The 20,000-nt window shown below is 46.7% G+C and overlaps 1 protein-coding gene across 4 annotated transcripts in view; it reads right to left on the bottom strand.

The window, feature by feature from the left end:
- msi2a (musashi RNA-binding protein 2a) overlaps nt 1-20,000 on the bottom strand; it is a 279,469-nt gene that overhangs the window by 71,702 nt on the left and 187,767 nt on the right. For all 4 annotated transcript variants that reach the window (XM_066651193.1, XM_066651194.1, XM_066651196.1 and 1 more), the window contains exon 8: nt 11,900-11,982. In XM_066651193.1, the coding sequence (XP_066507290.1) occupies nt 11,900-11,982 (83 nt within the window). The remainder of the gene's footprint in view (nt 1-11,899; nt 11,983-20,000) is intronic.

Genomic DNA, 20,000 nt, shown 5'->3' with positions numbered 1-20,000 from the left:
GCTCCGGCGCAGCGTGTGTACAACCCTGCCAAGCGAGGAGCGGTTATTATTGTGCCGTTCCGAGCTGTTTCCATTTATCTGATGGATCCTTCAATCCCCCTCTGACTGACACACAGCTCTGACACCTTCCCTTCACGTCACAATCATCCAGACTGTACATCCGTCGAGCATCCAAACATCTCCGAGTACACAAGGCCAAAGAGTGGGCGCGCTTTTCGGGAAGTGGATGATAAGAGCAGTTCAGGGAAACAAAACGTATTTATCGGGAACTGGACGAAGCAAACTTGGTCTGGCCGAACTGCCATCGGCTGCAAAGCGTCTGTCTGCAAAGCGCTGCCGATAATGCACGTCTGAGAGCTGATATACAGTTTCTATGCCCGCTCCACGAGCTACAAAGGGGGATTAAATCTGGTTATCACCACTCTGAGAGCTCTGTGGGCTGTTTAAAACTTGCTATGCCCACTCTGCAAGCTCTGTTGTGTTATTAAACCTCACTATGACCACTCTTGTTGCTACTCCAGGCTCTGCACTGGAGAAACTGCACTGTGTATCTTTTGCTCTGTGTGTGCCTTGGTTTTTAAATGTATTCTCCTGTCCCCCATGTGTCCTTCTTTTGTATTCATTCATCTGTGTTCAGTGCTCCGATTCTCAAACGCTGCCTACGTACCTAGTTGCTTATATAGGGAACAGGGCAGCGCAGCCAGTTTTTGAGACAGAGCCAAACACTCAAAACTGTATAGCAGCTGAAAATCGCAAAATGAAAAGTCTGAAAATAAATAATTAAAAGCCACGGAAAAAGGACAAAAATAACCTCCATCCAGAGTGGCTCTTGGCAGCGCGGCCCTCCTCCTGCTCCCGTAATTGTTGGGCCATGTCGGGGGAGCGGACTGAGAAATTGACTACGAGGGGAAAATTCATCCCCGAGGCGCCCATCATTTTCTACTGAGGAATATCATAAATGACACGTTTAAGGACATTAGCTCCCAGCGCTTCACTAAAACCAATATGTGGCCATTTAAACAGCGCATGGGCCCCGGCCTGGTTCGGCCCGCATGACCACAGAGACTGACCGCTACCTGCTCGGCTGTTAACCGTGGCCAGGGACGCGCGCTCAGTACAGCGGGAAGTGGCGGCTACTTTATGGTGCACTGTGGGGAAAGGACGCTCAAGTGGGCACAGACATTTTGTATAGTGTGCAAGTGGGATGCTCTGGAGCAGAGTTTTAGGTCACTATGCCCAAAGGCTAGTGTCAGCTACAGGGGTGTATAAAGGCAGCTTGACAAATGACCTCTGGTTCTTGAACCTGTTCCATTCAGGGTTCTTGGAAACCTTGGTGCTGTAGCGCGAGACCCTTCAGTTTCCACCAGCTCTAGGATAAACAGATAGAGACATGGCTTATCTCTTTCTGATACACGTGTGCGGTTTATAGAGTCCTGAGCTCCTGAGAACAGGAGCCAACGCGCCATGTTTTGTACCGACCACAGCCCCAGGAAACACACAGATGGAGCATTTTCCTGTTTATATTTCCTTTTATTTCCTGCTTTTCTTTTTAAATCAGAAAAAAAAAACTACAAGCGATTCTTTCCTGTTTACCATTTTCCCATTTCAAAATGAAAAGAACCATAGCCCTGTCTGGTTCTATTGTCTTCTACCCAGCGCACCACTGAGGACAATAAAACATGCTGCAGATGTCCTGTCCAGCGGAGAGCGCCATATTTGAGGTGTTGCACTCTTTCTGGAGCTTCATTATCTCGAGAAGCCTACAAACGTCATCATGGTTCATGCTGAAGCAGCTACTCTTCTTTGGAACAAATATTTCTAGTTCAGAAACCGATTTATTTTGTTGGAAACGTGCCAAACAATTCCAGATTAGTTGCACGAATGAGAACCGAACCGGGTCCTCACTGGTGCTGCTTTATAATAAATACATGAAGGTTTTAACGAGACCAGAGGTCAATTAGAGCCTTTTGTGTGCAGGGATTTTTCGCCTCGAACATCTCCACACACACACACACACACACACCCTCACCACCCACAGCCTCACTCACACATTCAAAGGGAGAGAGAAAAGGGTTTGATTGGCTGTTCAAAGCCATCAGACAGAAAGGCCCAGTTTAACAGCGGCGTGTAATTCGCAGCAGCTTGAGTGAGATTACTTCGGAGACTTGGGAGCGCGTGCATTATTGATACACTTTAAGCAACTTCGCCTATGACACAGAAATCTATATTCCCCTTCCATCACGCCTCATCCAGCCGCCCCGCCCCCCCACGCAAAGCCCCCCAGAAAACGCCTGTCAGAAGCTATACGCCTCCGCCACAGAACACAGACTACGACTGTAGTTCACAGCACGCGACAAACTCAACACGCAGCGTACAAACAGCTCTGAATCCATCTCTCTCTCTCTCTCTTAACCCTCCTCCTTCCCACCACTCTTTCACCATCTCCTCTATCTCCTCCCATATTTTCTTCCCACCACTCACTCTCTCCTCTTTCCCTTCCTCCTTCCCCCTGCTCTCTATCACTTTCCCTCTCTTCATCCTATCTTTCTCGCTCTCTCTGTTTCTTACCTTCCCTCCTTCCCACCGCACTTTATCTCTTTCTCTCTGTCTCTTTCCTTCCCTCAATCCCACTGTGCTTTCTTCCTCTCGGTCCCTCTCTCTCTCTCAGTCCCCTTCTCTCTCTCTCTCTCTCTCTCACTCCCTCTCTCTCAGTCCCCTTCTCTCTCTCTGTCACTCTCTTTCCCTCTCTCTCTGTGTCTTTTTCCTTCCCTCAATCCCACTGTGCTTTCTTTCTCTCTCTCTCATTCCCTCTCTCTCAGTCCCCTTCTCTCTCTCATTTCCTCTCTCTCAGTCCCCTTCTCTCTCTCTCTCTGTCACTCTCTCATTCCCTCTCTCTCTGTCTTTTTCCTTCCCTCAATCCCACTGTGCTTTCTCTCTCTCTCTCTCTCTCTCTCATTCCCTCTCTCTCTCTCTCTCAGTCACTCTCTCATTCCCTCTCTCTCTCTTTCTCTCTCTCTGTACCTCTCTCCTTCTCTCTCTCTCTGTCTCGCTCAGTCCCTCTCTCTCTCTGTCTGTCTCTCAGTCTCTCTCCCTCTCTCTGTCTCTCTCCCTCTCTATCTCTGTCACTCTCTCATTCCCTCTCTCTCTCTCAGTACCTCTCTCCTTCTCTCTCTCGCTCAGTCCCTCTCTCTGTCTGTCTCTCAGTCTCTCTCCCTCTCTATCTCTCTGTATCTCTGTCACTCTCTCCCTCTCTCTGTCACTCTCTCCCTCTCTCTGTGTCTCTCTCTCTCTCTACCCTGAGGAAGACATCGCCTCTTCCCTTCATCTTTCTCTAGTCCTCCAGCAGATGAGGGAGAGTGAGCTAATGTACTGCTCGTCCAGCCTCGGTCAATCTCCCTGGGCAAGGTCAAGGCTGAATAAAAGCTCAGCTTTTCCACTCTCTGTCGCTGCCATTGCTCATTAGTTTGCTTTTCTTTGTGAGTAGTGGGAGTGGGGGGGGGGGTGCAGTTCTCGTCCACTCCGCCGTCCACTTCCAAGTGGATTGAGAGGTTTTACAGACCTTGTTTACCTCTCATGGGGATGGAAGGACAGTCTGTGCATTCCTCATCCAAAAGTCACAGCAGATGATCGTCGGCATGACAGGGCATGGGACACTCTGAAGCAGCTGCACATGAGCTTAAAGTCTCTGTGCCCAATGCCAGACGTAAGCCAGCGGGGTATGAATCCCCCCAGAGTTGGGCTGGGTAAACGTGGAGCATCAGGGCCTGATCCTACCGGCCTTTCTCGAGGCTCAATGCCACCAAATCCTCACAGACAACTTCGGGCGTCGAGTGAACAACCTTCTCAGAAGATTGGAGGTCCCTACTGCGACTCCCTACGGACCCTGTCAGTCTCTGAGGACCGAATGCTGGCCGAGCGAGGGTCCAGAGACAGGACCGAATGGCGTTTGTGTGTATTGTAATTGACTAAGAGACACTTAATTACTCGGCCAGATCAATAAGAGGTCACAAGTGCACAAGCCCCCCCCGAGACCACCTGAGTGCTGGATATCGAGACACAACCATTCACAGGCAGTGATAGTGAACGCAGCGCTAATGGTGGGCAATCGCTCATCAATCAGGCAATGAATTAAGTGATCGGCCGATCAATTGATCGCCCCCTGGAGGTTGGTGCTGAAGTGGTGTTGAAGGCAGAAGGAGGAGAGTGACATCACTTACTGTGGAGGGTCCTAAAGTCCAGTCAATCTGTTAGAGAGGCAGTGGTGCCAGTGTGTGTGTGTGTTGTGGGTGGTGTGGGGGGATGGGGGGGTGCATGGGCGTGTGTGTGTCGCTCATCCCTCATCATCACTCACTACATCAGTCCATTAGTCGCACCCCACAAATTAATGACATTCTGAGTGGCTGTGATAAATGTCGCATGAGAGAACGCACACACTCTGATCTGCTCTCTCTCTCTCTCTCTCTCTCTCTCTCTCTCTCTCTCTCTCCCTCTCTCTCTCTCTCTCCCTCTCTCATTTTGTATCCCCAGCCTCCTCCTTTTTTTATCTCTACCTTACTTCTCTTTCTCCTGCTCTGTCTTTCTTTCCTCTCCCTCATTTCTCTCTGTTTGGGGGTAGATCATTACCAGAGTTCAACTCACTAACTCTCTCAGGCTGCCACTGACCATGTGACTAGAGAGAGAGAGAGAGAGAGAGAGAGAGAGAGAGAGAGTTGTAAAAGCAGAAGACAAAGAAGGAATAACAGTGGTAGAGAAAAAGAACAAAGATATAAAGATAAGAATAGAGTGAAGACAAAGAGAGAGAGAGAGAGAGAGAGAGAGAGAGAGAGAGATGATGGAATATTGGTATGCGCTGGTGTTTCCTGCGTTTCATTGATGAGCCAGAACCCACATCTTAACAAGCAAGAAAGGAGTTAGTGATCAGCAGCCATTGAGGAGAGAGAGAGAGAAAGAGGGGGAGAGAGAGAGAGAGAGAAGGCCATTTTCTCAATCACTCTCTCGTGCCTGATTCCCAGCGGCCCAGGGGAGAGCGAGCGACGGCAGCCGTAATCACATCTGAAAAGTCTCAATGAATGAATGGAGAATGTGCTCTCTCTCTCTCTTTCTCTCTCTCTCTCTCTCTTTTCTTTTCTCTCCTTCTCTCTGGACAGGCTTGAGTAGAGCAATGCATTCAGATGGAGAGATTTGCCGTCATCCTGACACGAGGAGTCCCAGACGGCCGGGAGAACCCCCTCCTGTGAGCGTGTGTGTTTAACCGTTACGAGCCCACAGCTATCTCCGCTGGTATCAGAGACTTAATAAAGGAGGTAGAGACCAGTCGCTGGGCAAAGACAGGAAAGGACACCTCTGTTTACAAAGGGAACGTGCTAAAGGTAAAGGTGTGAGAGAGAATAGCCGGCCTCTGTCTTTGTGGAGATGTCCATACCAGAAGAGGCTGAAATTATGTGTCTATGTTTGTACGCCTACTGATATAAACAATATGCAAATGTGTCCAGTTTTACTAGCTTTTTGTGTTGGTTTAGATCTCTCCCCATTCAAAGTGATGTGAGCCTGGTACAAGTGGAAATAACTGCCCGGGAGCATTGCAAATATGACCACCAAGTGTAATATGTAGTGTGTGGGGTAGATTTGGGGTACTGTCTGCTGTAGTGTTTTGTGTAGTGTTGTGTGTAGTGTCTGATGTAGTGTTGTGTGTAGTGTCTGCTGTAGTGTTGTGTGTAGTGTCTGATGTAGTGTTGTGTGTAGTGTCTGCTGTAGTGTTTTGTGTAGTGTCTGATGTAGTGTTGTGTGTAGTGTCTGCTGTAGTGTTTTGTGTAGTGTCTGATGTAGTGTTGTGTGTAGTGTCTGCTGTAGTGTTTTGTGTAGTGTCTGATGTAGTGTTGTGTGTAGTGTCTGATGTAGTGTTGTGTGTAGTGTCTGATGTAGTGTTGTGTGTAGTGTCTGCTGTAGTGTTTTGTGTAGTGTCTGATGTAGTGTTGTGTGTAGTGTCTGCTGTAGTGTTGTGTGTAGTGTCTGATGTAGTGTTGTGTGTAGTGTCTGCTGTAGTGTTGTGTGTAGTGTCTGATGTAGTGTTGTGTGTAGTGTCTGCTGTAGTGTTTTGTGTAGTGTCTGATGTAGTGTTGTGTGTAGTGTCTGCTGTAGTGTTTTGTGTAGTGTCTGATGTAGTGTTGTGTGTAGTGTCTGCTGTAGTGTTTTGTGTAGTGTCTGATGTAGTGTTGTGTGTAGTGTCTGATGTAGTGTTGTGTGTAGTGTCTGCTGTAGTGTTTTGTGTAGTGTCTGATGTAGTGTTGTGTGTAGTGTCTGCTGTAGTGTTTTGTGTAGTGTCTGCTGTAGTGTTTTGTGTAGTGTCTGCTGTAGTGTTGTGTGTAGTGTCTGCTGTAGTGTTTTGTGTAGTGTCTGCTGTAGTGTTGTGTGTAGTGTCTGATGTAGTGTTGTGTGTAGTGTCTGCTGTAGTGTTTTGTGTAGTGTCTGATGTAGTGTTGTGTGTAGTGTCTGCTGTAGTGTTTTGTGTAGTGTCTGATGTAGTGTTGTGTGTAGTGTCTGCTGTAGTGTTTTGTGTAGTGTCTGATGTAGTGTTGTGTGTAGTGTCTGATGTAGTGTTGTGTGTAGTGTCTGCTGTAGTGTTTTGTGTAGTGTCTGATGTAGTGTTGTGTGTAGTGTCTGCTGTAGTGTTTTGTGTAGTGTCTGATGTAGTGTTGTGTGTAGTGTCTGCTGTAGTGTTTTGTGTAGTGTCTGATGTAGTGTTGTGTGTAGTGTCTGATGTAGTGTTTTGTGTAGTGTTGTGTGTAGTGTCTGATGTAGTGTTGTGTGTAGTGTCTGCTGTAGTGTTTTGTGTAGTGTCTGATGTAGTGTTGTGTGTAGTGTCTGCTGTAGTGTTTTGTGTAGTGTCTGATGTAGTGTTGTGTGTAGTGTCTGCTGTAGTGTTTTGTGTAGTGTCTGATGTAGTGTTGTGTGTAGTGTCTGATGTAGTGTTGTGTGTAGTGTCTGCTGTAGTGTTTTGTGTAGTGTCTGATGTAGTGTTGTGTGTAGTGTCTGCTGTAGTGTTTTGTGTAGTGTCTGCTGTAGTGTTTTGTGTAGTGTCTGCTGTAGTGTTGTGTGTAGTGTCTGCTGTAGTGTTTTGTGTAGTGTCTGCTGTAGTGTTGTGTGTAGTGTCTGATGTAGTGTTGTGTGTAGTGTCTGCTGTAGTGTTTTGTGTAGTGTCTGATGTAGTGTTGTGTGTAGTGTCTGCTGTAGTGTTTTGTGTAGTGTCTGATGTAGTGTTGTGTGTAGTGTCTGCTGTAGTGTTTTGTGTAGTGTCTGATGTAGTGTTGTGTGTAGTGTCTGATGTAGTGTTGTGTGTAGTGTCTGCTGTAGTGTTTTGTGTAGTGTCTGATGTAGTGTTGTGTGTAGTGTCTGCTGTAGTGTTTTGTGTAGTGTTGTGTGTAGTGTCTGCTGTAGTGTTTTGTGTAGTGTCTGATGTAGTGTTGTGTGTAGTGTCTGATGTAGTGTTGTGTGTAGTGTCTGCTGTAGTGTTTTGTGTAGTGTCTGATGTAGTGTTGTGTGTAGTGTCTGCTGTAGTGTTTTGTGTAGTGTCTGCTGTAGTGTTTTGTGTAGTGTCTGCTGTAGTGTTGTGTGTAGTGTCTGCTGTAGTGTTTTGTGTAGTGTCTGCTGTAGTGTTGTGTGTAGTGTCTGCTGTAGTGTTTTGTGTAGTGTCTGCTGTAGTGCTTTGTGTAGTGTCTGCTGTAGTGTTGTGTGTAATGTCTGCTGTAGTGTTGTGTGTAGTGTCTGCTGTAGTGTTTTGTGTAGTGTCTGCTGTAGTGTTGTGTGTAGTGTCTGCTGTAGTGTTTTGTGTAGTGTCTGCTGTAGTGTCTTCTGTAGTGTTTGGTGTAGTGTCTGATATAGTGTTGTGTGTAGTGTCTGTTGTAGTGTTTTGTGTAGTGTCTGCTGTACTGTTTTGTGTAGTGTCTGCTCTAGTGTTTTGTGTAGTGTCTGCTCTAGTGTTTTGTGTAGTGTCTGCTGTAGTGTTTTGTGTAGTGTCCGCTGTAGTGTTTTGTGTAGTGTTTGCTGTAGTGTTTTGTGTAGTGTCTGCTGTAGTGTTTTGTGTAGTGTCTGCTGTACTGTTTTGTGTAGTGTCTGCTCTAGTGTTTTGTGTAGTGTCCGCTGTAGTGTTTTGTGTAGTGTTTGCTGTAGTGTTTTGTGTAGTGTCTGCTGTAGTGTTTTGTGTAGTGTCTGCTCTAGTGTTTTGTGTAGTGTCTGCTCTAGTGTTTTGTGTAGTGTCCGCTGTAGTGTTTTGTGTAGTGCCTGCTGTAGTGTTTTGTGTAGTGTCTGATGTAGTGTTTTGTGTAGTGTCTGCTGTAGTGCTTTGTGTACTGTCTGCTGTAGTGTTTTGTGTAGTGTCTGCTGTAGTGTTGTGTGTAGTGTCTGCTGTAGTGTTTTGTGTAGTGTCTGCTGTAGTGTTTTGTGTAGTGTCTGCTGTAGTGTTTTGTGTAGTGTCTGCTGTAGGATTTGTGCAGTGCTCGGTGTAGCATTTCTGTAGCGTTTACTGTAGCTTTTGTTTAACGGAGTGCAGTAGGAAGTCCCATGGGAACGGTTTGAACACACCACTCTTTGATCAGAGCTCAGCGTGCGGTCACCTCGCTGCCGGAGAGCGGATGAGGATCAGGAAGTGAAGGGGGATGAGAGGTGCAGAGAGAGGAGGAAACAGCTTCAGACAGTGAGGGAAGACAGGCAGGATCAGGACAAAGAGACTGAAAATTTGAACACAGTTTATCTTTATATTAGTGTAGGTTTACAGTGGGGGTCCCTCTACCTCAAGATATATCTCCTTATGTATGTGGATGGTCCATTTCGTCCTGTACATAAAGTCCTGGCAAAGGATGTTTGAAAGACGTCCAAAAGATGTATTTTTGTTAGCTATGTCCCTAGTGGCCATTTGTGTCTTCACTCTCTGGAGCCAGTGCTATCTGACACAGTTGAAATGGTAGATAGTGTTCTCCTCCAAGCTTTTTAAGCTCTAGTAAAGTATTAGAGGCAGTGGAATAAAGGCAGTGGCACTTCAGACTCTTGACTTGTTTAAGTTATGAACAGAAATTAAGACTCTTTAGTAGATTTTGGTCTCAGATGCCAATAATACGCAATTACTGAAAGTAATAAATACATAAGTCATCTCCAATTCCACCCCAAATCATCTATATCACCAACGCAGAGTGTGGACAACCCATCTAGACAGAGCGAGGCCAGTTGGGCGGTCTTAAGGCTCAAATTTACAAGACCCATATGTAGACCACTCGGGAGCCCCTGATATCCATTACACTTCTTTTTAAAGTCAAGGATAAACACATTAGATAATTGCCAACTTCAGTGGTCAGGATTTCAAAGCCCTAAGTTGCTTGCTGAAACCTGAGCATAGTTTGGCATCTTTTCTTCAGCCTCTAGATTCCAGTTGGGAATAAAAATATAGGCTTGTCCAGCGGTCACTGGTCTAAAGCAGTGTTACCGGACATTGTAATACAATCTTGCATAGTCAAGTTGAGGACGATTGGACCATCCGTGCTTGTCCACTTCAAAGAGCCCATCTGCATGACTGGAGGAGTGAACGGCTGGTGTAGAATGCTTCATTGGCTGTGGTTTCAGGTGGACTAGCCTGGCTCATCCAGAAGGCACTTCTCAAATTTGCTCTGCCCTAGAAATATTTTCCGCTCATCCTCCCTCACCTTTTAACCTGAAACCACTCTCCAAGCCAATCTCCCCTCCCCTGCCTGCTCTCTCAACCATCCATCCATCCCTCTTTCCACTCCTCTCCAGTTCCCCCAGATGTCAGAGATGTGTCAGGCCAGCAGTGGGCCAGTGAGAGGCCAGTGTGGAGCTACTTTAACCAAACCACAGCTTCAGGGCAGTAGGGGAAAAAGCTGCTGAATGTTTTATGGGACGCCGTGTGCCCAGAGTGGAAATCAAAGGCAGCCGGCAGCAGGAAGTTTCCCCCTCCTTTCTCCTTTTTTTTTTTTTGCTCTTCTCTCCCTCTCTTTTTCCCCTCTCTCCCAGTTCCCTGCAGTGCTGGAATTCCTCCCAGGTCCGTCTGGGTTTGCAGGTACAGGGGCACCTGGCTTCTAGCTGAAAGGGTTACCACAACAGATGGCTACTGCAACTAACGAAGGGGTGGAAACAAACACTAAAAGCAAAGGGGTGGCGAGGATGCAACTCCCAAAACAGCCAGAGTGAAGGACCAAGTCAAGGTTTATGAAAATAATCATAATAATAGTCGTCATAACGATGGGAATGATGGCAGCAAATTAGCAAGTCAAATAAGGAAAGAGGCTGCTAGCAGATGATGCTTAGGAGGCTGGCTTTGATCTCTCTGGCAAGAGAACGAGGGGTTTCAGCTGGAAATGAACAGCAAAATAGAACGGGGTGAAGGAAGAGGGGGTAGACGAGAAAACAGGAAATCACCACCAAGCCTCAACTTGACCGTTCTTGCGCACTTGAAAGTCTTTTTTTTTTTGTTTTTTTTCTTCTCCCATTTCTCAAACTTGGCCTACGTCAAGAGAGAAGAACAACAGTGGACACTTCCCTGCACCTGACTGAAGCTCTTTGATGTATAGGCTCTTTTTTTCACCCTTCACTCTTTTGTTTTCTCCATTTCTCTGCCCGCCCTGAGGTGGTTACTCATCTGGTAATAATGATGCATGCAATTTCCTGGCAGTTCCATTTCAAAGGCAGCCAGCAGATAGATGGCACCAACTAGGGTACTTGCGGAAGAAAGAGGGGTAAGAAGAGTGACGGCACCCTGGCTCCGGCAAGTCCTCCCCAGGGTGACGAAAGTGTCTGATGCAACCTCAGCCAAAAATCAATTGCCCTTTCTTACTCCTGTGGACATAGGGTGCCCAGATCACTGTCCGTGTCCTAGCTCAAAGTGGTAAGAAGGAAGACCTTCTGACTCCTTGGTTCCTGCCCCCTAAAAGCCACCACTCCCAGTCCTCACTAAGACCTTCCTTGTCGTCCCAAGAATGGACATTGATCGCTCTGCGGGACTCGTACATATACAGTCTCCAGCCAACTGCTTTCCGCTCCATAGCCCTGTCAGTCAAAAGACACAGAGCGTGAAGGGGATCCCCCCCTAGGGTCCTGCTACAGACCTCAGCTACCTTAGAACAGGGCATCACAACCCTACAACAAGAGCTGGGGGCACCTTTAGCATGAAACAAAAACCGAACCGTACTTGAGGGTAATTTAATGTAGTTGGTCAAAATAACCATATGAATACCTTGCGATTTGCAAAGGGCTCCCAATTTGATGATTCTGACCTCCTGTAAAGTGACTGCAAGTTTGCCCTCCCCATCCGTCCATGCGTGAGTCTATTACATTGCATAATACCATAGTTAGTGTTCTCCTCTAAGCATCTTGAGGCTCTTATCTGATTCAGCATTGCTTCTTGAAGGAAACTTTACCATCCTAGCCTTTACCCTTCCAGGTTTGCTGCTATTTCTCATCAGGCTCCACCTGTCCTCAGAAATGCCGTCCTGCCTCAACGTCCAGAGAGTGCGCGGGCGGCTAGGGGCTGAGACTGGTCATTACTGGGCTTGGGAAGGCGATAATCCCTCTTTAATGAAGTGAGCCGCTGCCAGGTCCATCCCTTGCTCACTCCCTCGCTCTTTCTCTGCCAACTAAGATGGAGGGATTTACAAAGAGAGGGAAGGAGGGACGACTTTCCGTCTGCTTTCAGTTACCTGATGGAAGCCACTCAGTCACACACACGCATACAATTTCACGCTCCCTGGACATCACTATGCCTGCTTTCTAGCTTTTACACACACATACGCAAACCCTGCCTCCAACAAGTGGATGCTATTAGGGCTGCGCTAAACAGGAAATCAAATATTAATCCCACAAACACAGCCGTCCAAATTGAAAAGTGCAGGACACTTACCATTTTATTATTGATTTCATGGAAATGAATTTCACAGACTTTCTCCACTACGTCTTCATTCTCGAAAGTCACGAAGCCGAAGCCTGGGGAGACACAGAGAGAAGGGGGGTGGGGGGGAGGGGGTTGATGAGAGTTGGTCACTTTTAAAACTTCAAGTAGTAAAAAAAATAGATCTTGTGCCCTGGGCTTGACGATAAACAATGTCAACTAAAGAAATGTGGAAAACCTATTCTTGGAACCAACACAGCCCTGTTTTTTTAGTCTTTCAGAACTGTTCGGCCTTCTTCAACCTTCTCCACCACGATAACCCAACTGCCCCCTGCACTTACTGCGGCGTACTGCACCTGAGACTGGCCGGATGTGCTTTATTATGGAAACGATTCTAAGGTGGTGCCTTTAATTATAGAACTGTAAGTGCCAGCTGTGGCCTAAATGTTTGAGAAGCAGGCCTAGGCCAAAAGGTCACTGGTTAAAAAGATGTGGATATGGCAGTCAAGGAAGAACTTGCTCCTTCCACAAAATCCACGGCTGAAAATCCCCTTGAGGAAGGCTTCTATCCTCCATTTCTTTGTGTGTTCATAGTTTCCTATCACTAATGTGTGTGTATGTCAGTGCGCCGATCTGGGTCATCCTCGTTGAGATGCTGCAGCAGCTGGAGTTTGTAAAGGTGCCATTTGTGTGTAGCTAATATCCGCCAAAGGGATGTTCAACTGATGCCACTCTCCAGTGACGTGCGGCGAGTGCTATGCTGTGGGTTCTTGCTGAATGAAGCTAGGACAGCCACTGATGGTTCTTCATTAGTGACAGTTTTCATGCGTCCACATTTTGGCAAATCCAACACTGAACCAGTTTCACCAAACTTGGCAAGCAGTTTGCTAACTGTAGCATGCAAATAACTCATGAAAGAATAAAGTTAGGTTAAAAACAAGCACACCGCTGTTTTTCTTGTGACATTCACAATGAGTTTGATGTGTCACATGACCCTCTTCCCAAAAAAAACAAAAGTTGGATCCAAGATGGCCGACTTCAAAATGGCCGCCATGGTCACCACCCATCTTGAAAAGTTTCCCCTTCCCATATACTAATGTGCCACAAACAGGAAGTTAATATCACCAACCGTTCCCATTTTATTAAGATGTATCCATATAAATGGCCCACCCTGTAGTGTGTTTGGTTAATGTATGACCTACGTTTCCAGTTATTATTTCTTTAGAAAACTGTGTTGAAACTGCTATAGGCGTACAGTGACATCACAAAAACACTGAATACCCCTCAGGCTGTTTTGCAGGTTTCTTTACGAACTATAGGAACCGGAGGGTGACCGATAACTCTGTGGATAAGAGTTGATCCATTTTAAAACTTCAGTAGGCAAAGACAGCGGCAGGTTCAGCTCCTGAAAATTACAAAGAGGTCTGGATCGTTATCAGTGAATTATCCGAGAATCTGCAGAGGCATCTGGGAATTTCTCTCCGAATCTGGAGCCAAGAAACCCATCAGAACCTTAAACGTGGGGCCGACATTGTCTTTCTTTTGAAAACCCGGCGATGACCAATGATGAAAATCTCGGACATTATTAGAAACCGGTGAGAGAGAGACAGAGAGGGAGGCTCGTCCACAAAGAGCGGAGGAGATGGGAAAACAGCACAAAGGGGCCCTTTAATGAGATTCATGGGGACCCGGTCGCCGGCATCTGAATTTCATTAAACGCATTTTGTGTTCACTTCATTGAAATTTCACTGTATAACAAGCTCTCGTTTTTATGGTAATGCGCCACTCGCCCGTATCTGAGACGTGTCGCTGACCGTGGGATTTTTCTTCGCAGCCCCCCCCCAACCCCACCCACTTCCATATTTCTGAAATAAAAGCTTAACCCTTTCCTCTTGGTTGAGAATGGGACACTTCTTTTTTGTGTTGGATTCTGCTGGAGATGCACAAAATGGCAGCTCCGTTCGGCGCCGGGAGATGATCCGAGTGCTAATAGTGGGGTTTACCACGGAAACACAAAGGAAAATGAGTCCGGATGAAAGGCTGGGCGCTCGTCCGCGTACTTGTTTATTCCGGATGGGGAGTTGCGGCAGCACCTGCTAATGCTCGCACACACTTCATCATCATAAGCATCATCTCTATATTCAAGAGCAGCTGTGTTATGGAGATGAGCGACACACACACTCACACACACACACACACACACACAAGTCAAAGATGGAAATAAATAGCTAAAATGCCATGTTTCTTCTGACAGGAGGCTACACATGTGCGAGTCTTATATTCATATATTTCTGCATTACTCACAGCAGCAGCCAAAAGTGGTTATACCTGCTCAATACATAACAGCTATGTTATTATTATTAATAACACAGTTATTACAAAAGTCTAAAAATACCAAAAGTCAAAGGTAGCCACACCTGCTCTTAAAGGAGTTTCCTTAATTTTACTGCTTTTGCATATTTCAGAAAGATCGGCAATAAAACAGTGTTATTACATTATCATTATTATTATTATTATTATTATTATTATTACACACAGCACCGGGCGTCTACCTACACAAGCTTCCTTGCCACTGCTTCTCTATTCCATCTACATAATTACTGCAGTTAATAACATTTATAAATATTGTTATTACATGTTAATATCACAATTTCTTCCCTCAAACACCTCCACAAGGAGCCACCTGTAACAGGATGTGCACACAAGCTCAGAACTTGCCAGAGGGGGCACTCAAAAAAAAAAAAAAAATTAAAAACAACAACACCGCACTGTGCAACATCCGTTTGTTCATTTAATTTTCCTGCTTAGTTCTGGATGTTACAAAGTCATCAGGAAAACCAGGCCTTTAGCTACACGTGCCCAAACTTTTGACTGGTGGTGTGCATCATTTATGGGTTTTGAACGGTGTTCTGAGAACACAGCGCCAGACTGAGATCAATACACACTTCCACCTCCCGCCCACACACCCCCCCTACCCCTCCCCCGCTGATAAATCATGCTCTTTGATGAAGGTCTGATTCGGAATCTGATTCTCAGCAACAAAGATCTCCGAAAGCGTTCAAACCAAGAAGCGGAGGACCACTCGGATACAGGACGCAATCTTACTATGTCCACTGCATGCAGACAAGGAATTCCGTCAGGATCAATCCAGTGTGATCTGCAGAAAACCTGTTGACGCTCCTGATGACTTTGAAAGGAGAACATGGTTAGTATTGGTTTTGAACTTGTGCAGCGTTGACAGATGGTTTTCTTCAGGTTTACAGATTCTTAGTAGACCCTCCGTGTCCATGGGGGTTAGTTCCTGAAACTCCTGCACGAATCTGTAGATGAAAACCCATTGAGTCATGTTTGGGCCAGCACTTGGATGGAAGACCTCCTAGGAAAGCTAGAATAGAAGTGGTATTTGGTGGGACCAACAGGGGGCGCTGTCTGTGTGGTTTGTGTGGATCCCAATGCCTGAGTGCAGTGACAGGGACACTGTACTGAATAAACACTGCCGTCCTTCAAATGAGACGTAAATCCCAGGTCCTGATTCTGAGATGGTAACAGATCCTGAAAAGCAGTCGGAGCGTTTCACAGCCCAAAGGGTACATCACCCACTGAAGTCAATTCTGATCTTCTGAGGCAAGGACTGGGGTCTAAAGAAGCACTCTATACGTTCAACTATTATCATCAATATCCTCAACATCCTCATGAAACTGTGCCTTCTCCAGATCACAGATCATCTCTTTGACAATGGCAGTGCTGTAAACAGTTGTTTACTGTATTGTTATTGTTTACAGAATAATGGTATTACCTCATTCCCAGGCATGTAATTACAAGGTAATAAGCACTGGACTGTAGACGTTCCCAAAGTCTGACTCAAACCCCCCATGACAGCGGCGTCCGGTCCTGCTCATAAAAATCAAAACGACCTCATAAAACGTCCACGGCCTCACCCTTAACCCCACACACACCTCCTTCCGCTCCATCTTCTCTCCTGTGAGCCGCACTAACGACTCCTTCTTAAACAGCCAGCGTGAGGGGCTTCCCCGGGCCGGACCCTAATCTGGGCCGCTAATAGATAAAAGAGGAAACAGAAGCCAAGATCTACACTTAGAGCCCACCTCTGACCCCTGCCTGGGGCTGAGAGATAAGTGGGGCCAGGGGTCAAGTGCGGCAGATAGGAGCAGCGGGAAGAGAAATGGCCCTGGACCTTGCACACACACACACACACACACACACACACACACAGTTTGCAGATAGTGGAGATAAAAGACAGCAGGGTTGATAAGAGAACATAAAAAAACGTAAGTGTTACCACTGTGTGGACCTTAAACAAACAAACACACACACACACACACATTTTACACACAACCTTTATTTAACTGGCCCTTTGAAGTGCTCAGGATTAATAGTTCTGATGTTAGAGTGTGAAGCAGACATTGGTGAGAGAGGAGGACCGGCCCACTGTATCCACTGCTTAGCACTGCTGCATGAGATGCCTGTGTGTGTGTGTGTGTACAGAGGTGTTTGTATGTGTGTGCCTGTGTGTCATTCACACACTCCCTGACGTAGGTTGTAGCATCGTATTCAGCCGTTGTGCATTTTCTCACCGTGGTGTAACACCCTGTAAAAGCACGGCCACCCTGCGCTAACCACATGCAAAGGCATTTACTACACACACACACACACACACACTCTGGACAGACTGAGTAATGTCTAGACTCTCAACAACAAACTGAAAACTCCTGTACCGAGAGAGAGAGAGAGAGAGAGAGGCCTTGTTAGCATATTTATTATATATAAATATATAGTCCCAGTCTTGTCAAGAGATAAAACTGTGTGTGTGTCTGTCTATGGAGTGTGTGTGTGTGTGTGTGTGGAAAGACAAGTCCCCCTTATCTCCAGCACACGACTCACTTTTGACAAGCAACAAATCAGACGTCAGGAGCCATCTGTCACACCGAGGCTGGAGAGGAGCGAGACACACACACACAGTAGGAGAGAGGGGTTAACACACACCTGCCCTAGCCAGTGGTCAGCCCCGCCCACGCAGTGTGTATGTGTGTGTAGGAAAAATCATATGAGTACACACACAGTGGGACAAGGTCAGAGTCAATGCCGTGGTGCAGTACCATTGCTGACCTAGTGGGGGAACCACTGAGACGAGTGGACTGCCTCATAGACGGGGTGACCTCTGGGTGTGTTCACCAACAGCACACACACACACACTCACAGAGGCACACTGCTTTTGCAGTGCTGATAATCACTCTGACCATCCTGCACTCCATTGCTGTGAGAATTTGATTGCATTCTGCGACAGGGAGGTCAGGTATTTTCCGGCTGCGCTGGGCTCCATTCGTCTTGACACAGTGAGATTCGGCATCGATCACGGGGACCTTAAACTCATGTGTAGTTGCTCCTCCGTGTCCCATTACGATGACGGTGCTGTTCTAAGCAGGTGATAAAAGCTGTGCTCGTGACTGACTGATCCTACAGGGATTCCCAGTCACTACAATGCTGCGTAGCACAAGAGAAAATCTAATTAACTTCTAGAGCCCAGTGCCTCGTCCAATAGGAGAAGAGGAAGGGCACCTTGCATTGTTGTGTATTTGTGTCTGTTATATCAGAGACTTTCCTGCTTTGTGGAATACTCACCCAGGAACACACACACACACACACACACACAGACACCATATACATTATCCTTCCAGCTCCCAGAGCCAGCCCCAGTACGGCAGATGTTGAGGGATCTGGCAGATACGGAGGCTGACGTCTTTGTTACTGTTATTGATGGAGAGTTAGTGCTAGAGCAGAAGGGGAATAAGCTCCACTCTCTCTCTCTCTCTTTCTCACACACACACACCCACACCTTCCTTTTAGCTTCAGCACTTAGACACACACACTCACACCCACACACACACACACACTCACAGCCATAAGATTGGATCATTTCCTACAGTAGGTTGGAGGACATTCTTTGTCTCACCATCTGACCACTGAATGAATTGGTAAAAAGTTGGTACATAGCCCTGGCTCTGTAAATGGGAAACAAACTAATGACTTTTTTTCCACTACATGGTACTTACTCTACTCTACTCCACTAGCTTTTTGAGACCTGGTGGGTTCCCCTGTGACGTCGCAAAACTGTGGGCTTTGGAAACCACAGCTACGTGTGGCGGTAGCGCTAAGAATCATTATTCCTTTGTTGCATCATCCAGCTCTCGCTGGAGTTTTTCATTGGCCACCGATCCAAGGAGCGTTTGAACCTCTACAAAAGACGGTTGCAAACCAATGCACAATTCTTTTCACTTACAACAGAGCAGGACAGCTACTGTTCTCCTCCAAGCGTGGTGCGCTTCAGTGCCACCGCACGTCGGAACAGACTCGTGGACTTGTATGTAACTAAATTACGGAGGATGGGTGGGAAAACTGACCAAATGAAGTGGTCAAACCACAGACCTGACCACAACTAAAGCTCTTCACCCTCCTGATCCCGTGTCTGGCCCTGCTTTTGGTTCCCTCTGCCCCTCCCCGCATCCCTCCGGGGGGTCACTCTAGAGAACGGAGGGCAGAATGGGCATCTTTACGTTATTAGGTACGGAGTGTGTGTGTGTGTGTTTGTCCACCCCCCGGGGCTCAGCCGTGTCAACAACACCTTACACTTTCTTTTCTGCTCTCTCTCTCTCCAACTTTCACTCCACCTTAAACAATTGGCTTTTACCACAACACGCTGGTCCTCCAATCGCGCGGCGGGTAATAGGTGTTAGCGCCCGTTAGCTGGAGCGTAGTGGATGACTGCATTGTATCTCACACTTATTAACCAGGTGTAAGAAAACCTGTGTCTCCACAGAGCACATCGCCTCACTCCCTCTCTCTCTTTCTCCCTCTCCATTCCTTGTTTCCTTTCTGTCTCCCTCTGTCCTCCAACCTCCATGTCTCTCTCTCCACCCTTTCTTGTCCTCATCTCTCTCTCTCACTGTACTTTTTCTATTTCCCCCACCTCCCTGTTCCTTCCTCTACCCCCCCCCCCACTACTACTACTTCTTGTTTTCATCTCTTTCCTATTTTTCTCTTTCTTTCTACTCCATTGTCTCCTTCAGCTCTATCTCCTCCATGACCTGTTTCTTTTTGTTTAGCCCTCTCTCTCTCTCTCTCTCTCTCTCACACACTCTTTCTCTTCCTCCCTCTCTCTCTCACCCTCTCTCTCTCACACTCTTTCTCTTCCTCCCTCTCTCTCTTCCTCCCTCTCTCTCTCTCCCCCCCTCTCTCTCTCTCTCTCTCCCTCTCTCTCTCTCCCCTTACTATTCCTCAGAAAATAAAAAATCTAAACTGATGTAACATCGAGTGACCTTTGCTCTAAAAGCCGTTTGCGCCGGTGACAGCTGAACGTATTAAAAGCCGAACCAATCAGGAGCCTCCGAGAGGAAGTTTCCCCAGACACTGCCGTCTCGCCGTTTCCCACAAAGCAGCAGAGGAGGAAAGAAAAAGAAAAAAAACACAGTATAAGCAAGCGAAAGTTAGCGCAGTTAAACTTTCCGTTCAAACTGTCAGCCTCTGTCTGAAAGCCTCAACTCCCACATCTCTCGCCGGGGAGTTACAAATGAGCCTCAACGCTTCCTCTCACTAATGTCCTCTCCGCACTCACTCAGAGCGTTTACGCAACAGCGCGAGAGCGGCCAGCGTTAGGAATATGCTCTTTCATTACGTTCTGTTTTCATCTTTTTCTTCCTCTAACAGCGTACACGCGACTCGACACGACCGGTTCCAAGCATTTCCTTTTCAATGAAACACAACTGGACCTAAATTAGAGCCCTGTGGCACACCACTCCTCATCCGGTTGAACTAACGAGCGTGTGCAGTTGAACTGGAGACATGGGCATGACAAGTGACCCGACCACAAGCCAGATGTTTAAAGCACAGCTGGGTGTGCAATAAAGTGATATTTTGAATAACATACACGTACACATTAACCTACTAAGATAATACGAGTGTGGGGTTAATAAAAGTGTTAACCGTATGTAAATTAAAGGTTAGTTTAAAGAATGCTAGGCTCCTGGGCTCCACCTACTGTTACAGAGTGTAACTCACATTTACAGCACTGTTCTGAAACCAAGTTGTTTCCTACCCT

The sequence above is a fragment of the Hoplias malabaricus genome, chromosome 18 (assembly GCF_029633855.1).
Source record: "Hoplias malabaricus isolate fHopMal1 chromosome 18, fHopMal1.hap1, whole genome shotgun sequence".
NCBI lineage: Eukaryota > Metazoa > Chordata > Actinopteri > Characiformes > Erythrinidae > Hoplias > Hoplias malabaricus.
Note: the sequence above shows the minus strand (reverse complement) of the source record. Positions and strands in the feature narration are given on the sequence as shown.